Genomic DNA, 14,531 nt, shown 5'->3' on the forward strand with positions numbered 1-14,531 from the left:
TGTGTGGTGGCTCTTGATGCATTGACTCCAGCCTCAGTCCACTCCTTGTGAGAGTCCCCAACACTTTTGAATGGCCTTTTCCTGACAAACCTCTCCAGGCTGCGGTCATCCCTGCTGCTCGTGCACCTTTTTCTTCCACATAACTTTCTATTAATGTGCTTTGATACAGCACTTTGGGAAGATCCAACTTCTTTCGCAATTACCATTTGAGGCTTTCCCTCCTTATGGAGGGTGTCAATGATGGTTTTCTGCACAACTGTCAGGTCAGCAGTCTTTCCCACGAGTGTGATTCCTACTGAACCAGACTGAGAGACCATTTAAAGGCTCAGGAACCCTTTAAAGGTGTTATGGCTTAATTAGCTGATTAGAGTGGGACACTTTGAGCCTAGAATATTGCACCTTTTCACAATATTCTAAATTTTCTAAAATTGTGGATTTGGGGTTTTCATGAGCTGTAAGCCATAATCATCACAATTATGACAAATCACGGCTTTGCATGTAATGAGTCTATCTCATGTATTAGTGTCAACTTTTAAGTTGAATTAGTGAAATAAATTAACTTTTGCACAATATTCTAATTTTTCGAGTATCACCTGTAAGTTTATTAGGCCTCATGTACTGGTTTACATGCTGGTAAACGGACGTTCAGAGGCAGTTGGATGCTTTTTTCAGCTTCTCCTTAACTCATCCAATGTTATCTTATGTGTACATGTACACAGGTTCGTTTAATGTCGTTTTTAGGCAGTTGCGTTCAGATGCCCAACGAGTCTAAACGCGGTACTGGCGTTTCGTTGCCTTTTCGTTCAGAAGAGTTTTTAAAGGTGCCCTATTTTTTTACATTACAAAACTTAAAAATGATAGCAAATGATGAAAAACCACTAAAAAAAATATTTTAAAAACTTGTAACTGCTTGCAATGCTTCATGGACCCATGCTCCAATACACAAACTAGCTGTACATACATGTTGGAAAAATATCCTACAGACATGCGCTGCACAATCAATGGATGAGTCCATTAGCAAGGAACGCAATTTCCGACATCTTTCCAGCCTCATCAACAGCAACGTCAGGAGCATTTCCCCACATATGCTCATTATGGGATCTACACTGCTCTCTCAGCTGCTGCTACTCAATCTGGTCTCACAGAATGGCTGAAATAGTTAAATACTGTTTTTTGTGCTGTGGGAGGGTCTTATGATATAATCTTAAATAAATGCTCCTAGACGCGAACACAGCTAAACGCGGCATGCAAACACGGCTAAACGGGTGTTTTTGAACGCCGGTTTCAAGCTGTCTCAAAAAAAAAAAAAATAAAATCATTCAGAAGAGGTTGCCTCAGCGTCCTGTGTACATTAGGTCTTAAAACATACCAGGCCACATGCCCTTAACATATGGGGGGGGGGGGGGGGTGGGGGGAGGGATGGGTGCCCTGTTGATGGGGACAAGGGCCTCCTTCCCTCTTTTGTGGGGGTCTGCGGGGCTTATCGTTAGAAGATATTGGTACCGGAGAAAGAAGACACGGAGCTACAACGGGGGACATTTTTAATAAAAGGCCTTTTTTTTTTTCATGATTTTTTTTGCCAGCAATTTTTTTTTACATTTAGCTGTCAGTGAGGGACAGCAGATGATTCATTGGCTAGGGATGCAGCGGACAGCTTTCGGCCCGCTCCTTAGCAACCAGCAATATACAGTGTGTTTAAAAGAGAAAAAAAAAAAAAAAGCATGAAGTGCATGAAAACTGCATGCGAAGACGCACTACAAAACGTGCCTGAAAAGAGCATCCAGTGCAGCCACCTAGATGTGAATTGGTTGCCAGGGGAGATCATTCAGCAGCAGAACATGGGCTTTTCAACTTTACCACGTTCTATTTGGGATTTCACCCATCGGATTCAAATTTCCAAGGTAGGTTTAAATGTAATAGATGGCTTTTCGAATCACTAGAATACAAAAATTAATTCCAGGTTATGACATTTTTTTTTTACATAGTTACATTGGTCCAAGCTGGAACAATGTAAATGTGCATGTACCATACCTGTGGAAGCTGGAAATTACTGTAGTAGACACCGCTACTCCAGTGATCTCCACTATTTCATCTTCCCAATGAATGCAAAGTGTTCTCTGATTGGATGAGGTGGAGAGGCGTGGCAGGGAAGTGGTCTGCATGCTAAACCAGCCTGCCTAAAAATGCCCACTCTTCCAGACTGACATTCAACCATCACGGTATTTGATATTTGCACAATTCCTTCCATCAATCAGCCCAGTCAGCTGAGGACTTTTGAGAAGTACTGAGGTAGGGTGCCACAGCTATATACAGCACCCTGCTGAGCCTTCCAGGAGTGGATCCATCAGGTCACTGGATCTAAAAATTAAAAAAAAAATATATAATGTAAAGGAAAGATTTTCTTTATGGTGATGAGGGGAAAAAAAAATAAAGTAGAACAAACTTAAGGCTAGGATGCAAGAGACACCAGAGCATGAAGTGAACAGGTTTGGACTAAAGCCTGTCTCAGCCTTTCAGCGAGCCACTGACTACTCCCCGTCTCTCCACAGCTCAGGGCTCCAATGAGCGTGGAGGAGCAGAGCAGGAGAGCTGTTGATTGACAGTCAGCAGCTCTCCGTTCAGGGAGCTGAGGGAACCAAGCCATTGGCGGGGTTTGTTGGCTCAGTTCTCAGTGCAGAGGTGGCGGGGGACAGATGCAGCATCGGTCCAATGCTGCATCCACCTAGGCAAGTATAATGGAGGGAAAAAAAACAACAACAAACACATACTTCTCTTTTAAGGGCAGAGAGAACCAGATTGAGTTCCCAAGGAAGCACAGGGTGCTGTAAGGGTGTCCTGATCAGAGATACAGATTGAAAAAAGGTTTTGACAAGGTAGGGGTTGTTAGAAAATAGACAAAGCTGATACCTGTCCTTTCCTTTCTGGTCAAGTCCCGATTGCAGGATTGTCAGAATTCGAGGCACAGAGTAATCTCTGGAATTTATGTGCCTGTGCACTTCCTTCTGGAAGTGGCTTTCCTTGCTTTTGACAAAGGAGGAATGACCCCCTTAGATACCTCTCTATCTCACAGAACCTTCATAACTTCTCAGAACCATCAAAACTTCAATCACTGGCTTCAATGGCCATGAAATTAAGCCAGTGACTGAGAAGCAGAATGGAACAGGGGGCTTGAGACAGGAGGTCATCTGCCCACTCCTTAAACGTGGAAAGGTATGATCACTGGACAGTGTTCCACCATTTATGAGATGATCTGGCTTGCTTCCCTCAAGGCTGCATGACTCCTGGTACCCTTGGTGATTGGATGTAGGCTTCAACTGTGTCTATGGCTATTTGCACCTGGATTGGATGTCCCAAAAAAAAAAAAAAAAAAAAAAAAAAAAAAAAGAAGGAGGCCCAGTGGTGCAGATCCATCCTTATTACCCTGAAGTCAAGGATATTGCTTGCTCCTTGCTTCCTCTGGTGACCACGTTCCTTGAACCCCGAGGGACTGAAACACTCCTCCCAAGCCCAAAAAGACTGGCATCTGTTGTCAACACCTTCCAGCAATAGGGCAGAAGGAGAAAAAAACAAAAAAAAAAAAAACAAAAGGCCTTCCCCATTGTCAAGGCTGGGTTGGAGATCCATTAAACTTAAACTTCCTCACTTTGGAGCATCGTTGGGTTGAAAGCAGGAGCATGCTTGTTTCATGCCAACAAGAATTTGTTGGAAAGGTGTAAACATTTTTGACAAAAGTTAAAGCCTTGAAGGAGGCCACCATGAGGCCCAGAACGCTCATAACAGAGGGGTACCTCTGATCTCAGGTCCCAAGTGTAAGCTCTGTGAGAACACAGTTTGGTTTCTGGAAACAAGGCTTTTGCTTGAGCTGTGTCTGGAATCAAGTCCAAGTATTCCAGGTGAAGAGGGTCGGGGAGCAGAATTTTGGTTGTTGATCACCCAGGCTGAAGCGTCTGAAACGTCTCGTGAACAATAAGGTCTTCAGAAGGCGATCATCTAAATAACCCCAATTCTGGATGCCCTGAGTTCACTGAAGAGCAAGAAGAGGTGCAAGTACATTTGTTAACACTCAAAAACGAAATAAAATAAGATTATATGAGGCCCAGATATAGGGACTCCCATCAGGGAAACCCAGTTATCGTCTCACCTTGCTGAACTTGGTGGGATCCTTTGAAACTAAAATATACAATACTAAGGTCAGGGAGGCCAGAGGGGTCCATCCCTATAGAAATGGCTTCGCTTAGGGGGCTACAGCGGTGTAACAAGAGTTTTAAATAAAACAGATTGAGAAAAATATCAAAAAATACTATTTCACTATCGACCCCATGGTACAGTGGATATAAAAGGTCTACACACCCCTATTAAAATGTCAGGTTTCTGTGATGTAAAAAAAAATTAGACAGAAATCATTTCAGAACTTTTTCCACCTTTACTGTTACCTATAAACTGTTCAACTCAATTGAAAAACAAAAAACTGAAATCTTTTAAATTTGCAGAGTAAAGGAAAGACAAGATAAACTTAATACAAATAAATCACCAGGACCAGATGGCTTACATCCAAAAGTCCTCAGAACTCAGTCAGGTTATAGCTAGACCATTGTTCCTAATCTTTGTGGACAGCATACAGACAGGAATTGTACCAGCTGATTGGAGAAAAGCCAATGTGGTACCATTATTCAAAATAGAGCAAGTCAGCCTAACATCAATAGTGGGTAAATTATTGGAGGGGATGATAAAGGGACTATATCCAAAAATTTACAAAAGAAAAACGTATCAGTAGTAATCAGCATGGGTTTACGAAAGGTCATTCTTGCTAGACCAATCTGCTACCATTCTATAAGGAAGTGAGCTACCATCCAGACAGGGGAAGGCCTGTGGATTTAGTGTATCTGGATTTTGCAAAAGGATTTGCATTTCCATAAGCACTTAATTTACAAGCAGAGGTCTGCAGGCATGGACCATAAGGTTGGTTCTTGGGTAACAGGGCGTGTCCAAAGGGTGGTGATAAATAACATGTACTCAGACTGGTCTGGAGTGGTAAGTGAGGTACCCCAAGGTTCTGTCTTGGGACCAATTCTAATAAATTTATAAATGATAGGGGCTGGGATAAATAGCTCAATCTCAGTTTTTGCGGACGACACAAAAATAAGCAGGGCAATAACTTCACATCAGGATATAGAAATTTTACAGAAAGACCTGAACAAAATAATAGAGTGGGCAACTACATAGCAAATGAGGTTTAATGTGGAGAAATGTAAAGTAATGCACTTGGGGGCAAAAAACAAATGCAAACTACTCACTAGGGGGAGAACCGCTGGGGGAATCAAGGATGGAGAAAGATTTGGGGATCCGAGTAGATGGCAGACTAAGAAATAGCATGCAATGTCAAGCTGCAGCTACCAAGGCTGAATTTTAGCATGCATAAAAAAGGAGGAGGAGATCTACTCCGGAGATGAAACGATAATCCTGTCACTTTATAAAACTCTGGTTAGGCCACATCTGGAGTACTCCATCCAGTTCTTGTCACCAGTCCTCAGAAGGGATGTGCTGGAACTGGAGAGAGTTCAAAGAAGGGCAACGGAATTAATAAAGTGCCTGGACAACCTCAAATACAAGGAATGACTACAAGCACTAAATTTATTCTCGCTTGAGAGGAGACATGATAGCGATTTACAAATATGTCAATGGCGATCCCAGCATAGGAAAAACTATTCAGTCTCAGGGAGTGTAAGAGGACACAGGGCCACACAATGAGATTGGAGAAGGGGTTTAACGTTAAACTGCACAGGGGGGTTTTTACTGTCAGAGCAATAAGACTGTGGAACTCTTCCACAATTGCTGGTGGCAGCAGGGAGTATGGATATTTTTTTAAAAAAGACCCTTGGATGTGTATCTCAAAGAACACAACATGCAGGGATATGGGAAATTATAGACTGACACACGAACACCTACACTGGATGGACTATTGTCTTTATTCAACCTTACTTACTAGGCATTTATAAAAAAAACAGGTTATATTCGACTTTTTAATATCATGAATTTAAATGAATATGAATTTGTCGGCCACTATCGGCACCTTTTGAAGCGATGTTAAAAATCCTGCTTGCTGCATTTTTGGTCAGAAAAAAAAGAAAAACCCCACCAAAACTGCACCTCCCCATTGAAAACGCAGCAAGAACGCATAAAAAATGCATGGTGTTGCGTTTCTGGTTCATTTTTTGAGTCAAATGACCTATGAAAAACACACCATAAGCACGGCAAAATCGTGGACGGTTTCTGCACCTTTTTTCTTTCGGCACAACGCTGAAAACCTATTTTTGGCCGAAATTTCGGTGCATCACTACAGGAAATGTCTTTTTAGATTTAGCAGGTCACTTTGTACCCAAAAAGGAGCATAGTGAAACAGGGGATTTAAGTGCAACAATGCCAAGGCATGAGCATATTGTGTGAAGCTGTAACATCAGATGGGGGGTGGGGGAGTTTGTTTAAGTAAAGGCAAAGGGGCAAAAAATAATATGTGCACTTATCCTTTAAAAAAGAATTGAAAATGCCCGACTTGCATCTGAAGCATGCTCCACAAACAGGTCAAATGCAGCAAATAAAAGTCTATATAAGCCCTTATAAAGGTGTAAGTTAAACTGAAATGAAAAAAATTAACCACCATTTCTTGCACTATAGAGGAGAAATCACAAAAAATGTACCAATGTCTGAACTCTTCTGCAGTGTTTTCAAATGGTCTTTCAAGTCAATGGAATTTTGCAGTGCAGTATCTGGAATGGCATCAGCTAGTTGGTCTCTTGCATGATCTAGAAAATGTACAAAAAAATATTAAAAACAACGTAAGAGAATGGAAGTCATCCCTATGGGATACAAACTGAAACAAAAAACACCTAAAAGGGTTTCAACTATTTGCTACTCTACCTTTACACTTTCATTTGTGTAAAAGAAGAAATTTGTCCTTTAACTTAAAGCGGAACTAAACTAAACCCATTTTTTAGTTTGTTAAAAGTCAGCAGCTGCAAAACGTGTACGTTAAAACCGACTTTTAACACTTACCTGTCCCACGGTCCAGCGATGCGACCGCCCAGAGCCTCACTCCTCCGCCGCTCCTCCTCCTCCTCCCCATAGCGCTGTCATAGCAACTGTGGGCACCCGACCGTAACAGCTTGCAGCTTCACGGCCGCGCACGCACGGCACATGTCACGCTGCACTCTATTGACCTGGCAATCTTCTGGGACCTGTGACGTGTCCCAGAAGATTGCAGGGAGGGAGGGGCAACCTGGGGGGAAAGAGTCGCCACCTAGGCGGCCGAGAGAAGGAAGGAGGAAGTGGGACAGGAAGTCCCTCTCAAAAGATGGTGTGGAACTCCGCTTTAAGGCAGATCTAAACACAATCACTAAACTGCCATAAGCTTTAACATATCAATATTTTAAAAATCCTTTTTTTTTTTTTTCCCAAGGAAAACCTGGTAATTCTACCAGGAGAGTCCTTAGACACTTGATGCTGTAGCATGATAATTTTCCTAGCTGTGGTCCAACTTTCTCATCCTAATGTGCCCCTGGTACAGACCACAAGTGACCATGCCAACCCTAATTGAGTAGTCACAGTCCACTGTTGTTGCTATTATAAAATTGTTCCAGAGTAATGAATTGGAGCAGTCACTGAACAGAGTGCATGTAGACAGGAAGTAGCTGAAAAAAGGACTGGGAGGAGCTCAGCAGCACCATGATGATAAAACATTTTTTTTAAAAAGGTAAAAATGATTATTTAAAAAAAAATACTTGAGAAATGTTTAACAGTGCTTTAGAAAACAAAATGTTATGCAGTCTACTTTAAATACAATACATTTTGCTCAGAGTAATTACAGAGCTCAATCCATGAGAATAGCCACATATGCACTTTGAATTTGCCTGGGTTTTCAGCGTTAAAGGCCAAGTTCACCTTTAGAAACAGGTTAAACCTGTATGTAGGGTTTAACATGTGTGTAAGCAGCCTCACCTTGGTGTGCAGGCAATGTATACTTTGACTTACCAAAAACTGGTCTCTCTCAAAAGAGTAGCTAACATTGACTTAGACTTTTGGGCAGTCTATTGCCAAGTTGAGAAAATTATATAAATTATATATACACACACACACATACATACATACATACATACACACACACTTGTATTTTTCAATGTGCAAACTTTCATGTGCGATTTCTAAATGACTACAAAGTAAAAACCAGGGACTTTCTAGGACAGCACCCAAGTACACAGGTTTAACACAAGTTCAAAAAATATTTCCACATTTTTCCCCAGAAGCAATAACACCGTTATAAACAAACACCCATACTCCAGGCTCTGTGCTGGCTCTGACTTCTCCAGATTGAGAATCCAGCCCAGACTCTTCAGCGTACTAATTATGAAGCGTTACATTTTGCATCAACCGAAAAGTCGACTGTTCCCTGAGCAACAGGTCATCCAAATACCACGGGATGCAAACACCCCAAACTCTCAACAGGGCAGGCACTTTTGTACATACCCAAAAGGCTGTGTTTGCCAGACTGAAGGGCAAGGCCACAAACTGAAAGTGTTGGTCCATAGGAATTTTTGATGTACGGGAAAAGGGGCCACAAGGAGATAAACACCCCTGATGTCTATGGAAGACAGAGAATTCACCTGCTTGTGTGTGGCTACCACTGACCAAACCGATTCCATACAAAAAGACCAAACTTGGAGGAACTCATTCAGATTCTTGAGATCCAGGACTGGTTGCAAATCTCTGCTCAGCTTTGGGACCATGAATAGATTGGAGTAAAACCAGAGGAATTATTTGGTTACCAGAACCTCCTTGATTACACCCAGAGTCAATAGTCGATTGAGCACCTGCAACAGCAAAGCTTTCTTCCACAGATCTACAGGAACTTTCAATCTCAAACTGAGGAAGAGGAAAGCCCTAAACTCCAACCTGTACCCATGGGAGACTGAAAAGAACCCACCTGTCTGAAAATGGCAGTGTGATAGGGCTTCTGCATATGCTCGCAGCCTCCCCCCCCACCACCCGTACGAGTGGAGGCGCCCCTTAATGGAGAGAACTTGGAATCTGGTTTATCCGCCTTAACTAGCCAGGGCCTCCTTTGCCCCTGACCCTGCCCTTTCCCTCTGGACCCATACAGCTGGTGGCACCAAAAGGACTGCCTAGAAGAGGGGGAACCAGCCGCCGAAGCAGCTGATCCCCTATAGCCCAGAAGCTTGCCCTTTTTCTTAAAGCAGAGTTGCACCCAAAAATGGAACTTCCCCTGTTCCGGTTCCTCCCCCCTCCGGTGTCACATTTGGCACCTTTCAGGGGGGAGAGGGGAACAGATAACTGTTTAATACAGGCATTTGCTCCCACTTCCAGGCATAGATACCCGAGCCACCCGCGGATATCTACGCCACTTCCCATTGCGCGCCCCCCCTCCCCCACCTTATTCTGGGAGACACACGGGTCCCAGAAAACAGCAGGGACCAGTGTAAAAGAGCAGCGCAAGATGCGCATGCGCAGTAGGGAACTAGGAAGTGAAGCCGCAAGGCTTCCCTTAGCGAGAATGGCGGCAGCAGCACCCGACAGCCAAGGGATAGATCGGCTTCGGATGTCGACATCGTGAGCGCCCTGGATAGGCAAGTGTCCATATTTTAAAAGTCAGCAGCTGACTTAAAAAAAAAAAAAAAAAAAAGACGGAACTCTGCTTTAAGCAGAAAGTGGGAGCACTTTCCACCATTTGGATGTATTTTTCCAAATCTTCTAAAAACAGGCATTCCCTATGAAACGGAAAATTTGCTAGCAACTTTTTACATGGCAGCTCTGCAGACCAGCCCTTCAACCATAGAACCCTCTACATGTGGACACTAGAGTAAAACAAGAAATCTGTTGGACAGAGTCCTTTAGGGAATTTACTACAAAACACAGAGCTTGGGGTTGCTCTGCTAATCCCTCATCAGAGTGTCTCTGCTAGGTTCCTCTTAATTAAACCTATAATGTAATCCTTAAGGCTTTGGCAAATGCCAGTGGCTGCTACTGCAGGTAACAGTTGACATTGACATGGTTTCAAACCTTTGGTCAGCCAGGTTCCTAAAGACCTAGACTTTATCTACTGGGCAATTAAACTTATTAAGACAAGATACCGCTGCATCCACTATGGGCATACTTAATTTTTTCTAAAGCTTTTCCTCCATTTGATAAAGGAGAGAAAACCTCTTTAAAAGTGGTAGTAAACTCTCATTTGTGATTTTTACCTACAGGTAAGCTTATAATAAAGCTCATCTGTAGGTAAAGCGAATATCTCCTAAAGAGGCACCGTCTAGGAGATATTAAGGAGAGCAGCAGCCAATGATGTCACCGGCGCATGTGCTCTGAAGGAATGGCATACTCGTGCCGATCCTTCAGAGCTGTGTGCCGTGATGGAGTCTATCGCGCACAAGTGGTCTGAGTCCCCGAACCCAAGAGGAAGACTGGATGCAGATAGAAGCACCTGCATCGGTGACAGCGTGTGGCTGGAGGGCTTCATCTTGAGGTAAGTTTCTCATAATGTGCTAGTATGTGGTGCATACTAACCCATGGGTGATATTGCCTTGCAGGAGATTTTTTTTTTTCTCTCAAGAATTTACTACTGCTTTAACTGCATAAATACCCCATCCGGGTGATGCCATTCACCATACTAAAATACTTCGAGACACGATGCAAGGGAAAGATCTGTGAACTCTGAGGCAGGTATAGAAACCCCAAAGAGGAATACTTGACTAATGAAGATTTAGCCAAAGGTCACCCAAAACCATCTTGAACCATCTCAGAGAGGGATTGAATACCGTCTGAGCTTGTGAAAACGAGGACCCCTATACTTTATCAGGCTCAGACTCTGCAGAGGTAGAGTACATCTGTCCCTCCTCAAGCCTCTACAGCAACCACCTCTTCATCTGTCTATTCATTCTTCCCTATATCCCGATGGGGGTCTGGTGAGGGAGACCTCTCCCGCTTCTTCCTGTTCTTTGGAACTGAGATAAGCTTATCCTTAATTTTTCCTTTCAGGCCTGCTAAGACAGGTGTCAAGTCATCCTTAAATGGCATAAGCAGAGGAAAACGTCCCTGCCGTGGCTACAATACCAAACAGAGGCAGTGGCTCCGAAGCACATGTTACAGCTGGTCTTTCGGGGAATGCGAAAACAGCAGCTGCGGCTATTGTCTTTATTACCCAACAGTTGCACTCTGCACCCTTCCCAGCTGTGTCCTCCCACCAAGCTTTCTGGAAGCCATTCCAGGCATGCTGGACCAACATAGGGCTGTGCCAGGCGGGCTAACCCTCCCAAACTAGGGTTAGTCAGCACACAATTAGCCCAATATGTCTCCGAAGCTACCAGCATCCTTCCTCTCAGACACAGTACTCACATGCCCAGGCAACAAATAGGACGTGCTCTATGTCCCTACTGCTCCAGACAGTTTCCGGTGCCTAGAGAGGACAGCCAACCGACACCGGCTTCATAACCACTACAAAAGTACAACAGCACTGCCTACTGTGACTTCTCCCTGGGTGCACAAGCATTGGAACCACCATCAACTCAGGCAAAGATGATGGGACAGCGTATACATGTCTTTAACCACCTCAATTTCACTGTCACACCCTTTCTACCCAGACCAATTTTCAGCACTCACAATTTGAATGAGAATTACTCAGTCATGCAACACTGTACCCAAATTACATTTTTATAATTTTTTGCAAAGAGCCTTCTTTTTAGTGGTATTTAACCACCACCGGTGTTTTTAATTTTTGCGCTACAGAATAAAAATAAAAAACAATTTTGAAAAAAAAAAAAAATTCCGTTTTAAAAGTTTGCACATAAATAATTCTTCATAAATTTTGACCAAAATTTATACTGAAACATTTCTTTAGTAAAATTAACCCAAATCAGTGTATACAACTCCTGGCAAAAATTATGGAATCACCAGTCCCGGAGGATGTTCCTTCAGTTGTTTATTGTTGTAGAAAAAAAAAGCAGATCACAGACATGGCCAAAAACTAAAGGCATTTCAAATGGCAACTTTCTGGCTTTAAGAAACACTAAAAGAAATCAAGAAAAATAATTGTGGTGGCCAGTAACAGTTAGATTTATAGAACAAACACAGGGAATAAATTATGGAATCACTCAATTCTGAGGAAAAAATTATGGAATCACCCCGTAAATTTTCATTACAAACACTAACACCTGCATCAGATTAAATCTGCTTGTTAGTATGTAGGTAAAGAGGGTAAATCATCACGCAGTGTTGCACAAGATGTTGGTTGTTCACCGTCGGCTGTGTCTAAAACATGGACCAAATACAAACAACATGGGAAGGTGGTTAAAGGCAAGCATACTGGTAGACCAAGGAAGACATCACAGTGTCAAGACAGAAAACTTAAAGCAATATGCCTTGAAAACGTACAACAAAACAAATGAGGAACAAATTGGAGGAAACTGGAGTCAACATCTGTGACCGAACCCATCTCATTTCTTGAGGTCCTAACATGTCAAGGCAGCATATTCCCCAAAATACCTCTTTAGGAAATTAGACAGCCCAATGTATTTAATACAGTGGTCATCAACCCTGTCCTCAGGGCTCACTAACAGGCCTGGTTTGCAAGATAACTGAAATACATCACAGGTGATATCATTTGCTGCTCAGGGATTACAGTATTCTAGTCTGCATATCCCCAAGGTAATACATAAAACCTGGCCTGTTAGTGGGCCCTGAGGACAGGGTTGATGCCCACTGACTTAGTAAGAGGCATGACAAGTTTTTTGAAGTTGTAATTTTTTCCCACAATTATTTGGAAAATGAAGAAATTTACATTGTTTAATTTTTTTCACAAAAAGTGTCATATTAACAAGTTATTTCTCAAACATGGCATAAGCATACTTGCAACTACATGCCAAAAACACATTCTGCTACTCGTCCCGAGTACGGCGATACCACGTGTGAGACTTTCACATCCTGGCCGTTAGAGAAGCGCAACATCCAAGGAGCACCTTCAGGCATTATCCACTTGAAGACCAGACCTTATTCTGACACTTTGTTTACAAGTAAAAATCTGTATTTCTTGCTAGAAAATGACCCCCAAACATTATATATTTTTGTAACAGAGGCCCTAGAGAATAAAATGGTGGGTTTTGCAAATTTTTATGTCATACAGTATTTGCGCAGCAGTTTTTCAAACGCAATTTTACACACTAACGCATAAATACATTTTGGTGCATTTTGTCACACACACAATCAATATAATATCCACATTGAATGGTAAAATATAAAATATGGTGTTGCGCTGGGTAAATAGATACTAAAACATATCATGCTTTAAAATTGCGCCAGACTTTGGTATTTAAAAATCTCCATAGGCGATGCTTTATAAGCCTTTATTGGTTACCAGTTTAGAGTTACACAGGAGGTCTGGTGCTAGATTTAATACTCTCGCTCTGACGGCTGTGGCGATACCTCACGTGTGGTGCGATCGCTGTTTATGTATGCGTACGTGACCAACATGTGCGTTCGCCTTTGCACACGAGCATGGGCCGTTTTAAATGTTTTATTTATTTGTTGGGACACTGGTACACTGACAGAAGTTTTTGTACACTGACTGATGTTGATCGTCAACCGGCGGACACAGATAGATGTTGATGTCACAATGGAACACTATTGCAGATGTTTTTGTGCACAAGTACAGCTGTTCACGGGGACATTGACAGATGTTTTGTGCACTGCTACAGATGTTTATGGGGAAAGGGACAGTAGTGCTTTGTGTACTGTGTACAGGGTATCTGCAATTCCCCCACGATCTCTCACGGAGCTCAGCGGGGAGAACTGACAGAGACACGTGTCTGTTTACACTGTGAAGGCTGTGATTGGACACAGCCATTACATGATCAGGAGGGCCAATCACAGGACCCATATCCTGATCCGGTCTTTGCTGTGTCCGGAGATCACAGCCATCAGAGGATCACGCCACTGCAAGGGCTCGAGGGGGCACACGTTCGGAGGGACGTTTCTGTACGTCCACTCAGAATGACGAAAGGTCCACCCAGCCATATATGTGCAATGGCTGGGTGGGAAGAAGTTGAGAACCCCTCCTCAATGGGGTATTGTTGAGGAAATCACTAGCTAGAGATGAAGTTTTTTTTCTTTTTTTTAGGATGAGGCCAGTTACTGTACAAGACAGGATCAAGTGTGTAGGGAATTAGCCTAGGCATCTAAGGAGCATAGGTTTGTTATCTTTGGATTGATGCAGGTGGTTCCAGGGTAAGATGTGTGTGCACTACAATAGTAAAGATGGGAATCAGATACTTATGCTTGAGAGGTACCCGCTGATTGGGTTTCCACATGAGCGGAGTCCTCTGAGCCAGATGAGGAACCTTCTTTTCATTTCAAGGTGCATAGAAGCTGTAAGGTGAATCAGAGATGGACACTGCTTGCATCCTCTTTAATCGGAGGCCTCAAACAGAGTAGCTATAAAATCAGGCATAGTGGCTGGATGAATTGGGTGCACCAGA

At 42.9% G+C, this 14,531-nt stretch overlaps 1 protein-coding gene and 1 long non-coding RNA gene across 3 annotated transcripts in view; one reads left to right on the plus strand and one right to left on the minus strand.

Moving 5' to 3' along the window:
- Positions 1–14,531, plus strand: part of LOC141131845 (uncharacterized) — a 67,754-nt gene that overhangs the window by 18,535 nt on the left and 34,688 nt on the right. The gene's annotated exons all lie outside the window — the stretch shown is intronic.
- Positions 1–14,531, minus strand: part of PTPN12 (protein tyrosine phosphatase non-receptor type 12) — a 121,675-nt gene that overhangs the window by 3,636 nt on the left and 103,508 nt on the right. For both annotated transcript variants that reach the window (XM_073619592.1, XM_073619593.1), the window contains exon 14: positions 6,696–6,800. In XM_073619592.1, the coding sequence (XP_073475693.1) occupies positions 6,696–6,800 (105 nt within the window). The remainder of the gene's footprint in view (positions 1–6,695; positions 6,801–14,531) is intronic.

Source organism: Aquarana catesbeiana, linkage group LG03, assembly GCF_042186555.1.
Source record: "Aquarana catesbeiana isolate 2022-GZ linkage group LG03, ASM4218655v1, whole genome shotgun sequence".
NCBI classification, from domain to species: Eukaryota; Metazoa; Chordata; class Amphibia; order Anura; family Ranidae; genus Aquarana; species Aquarana catesbeiana.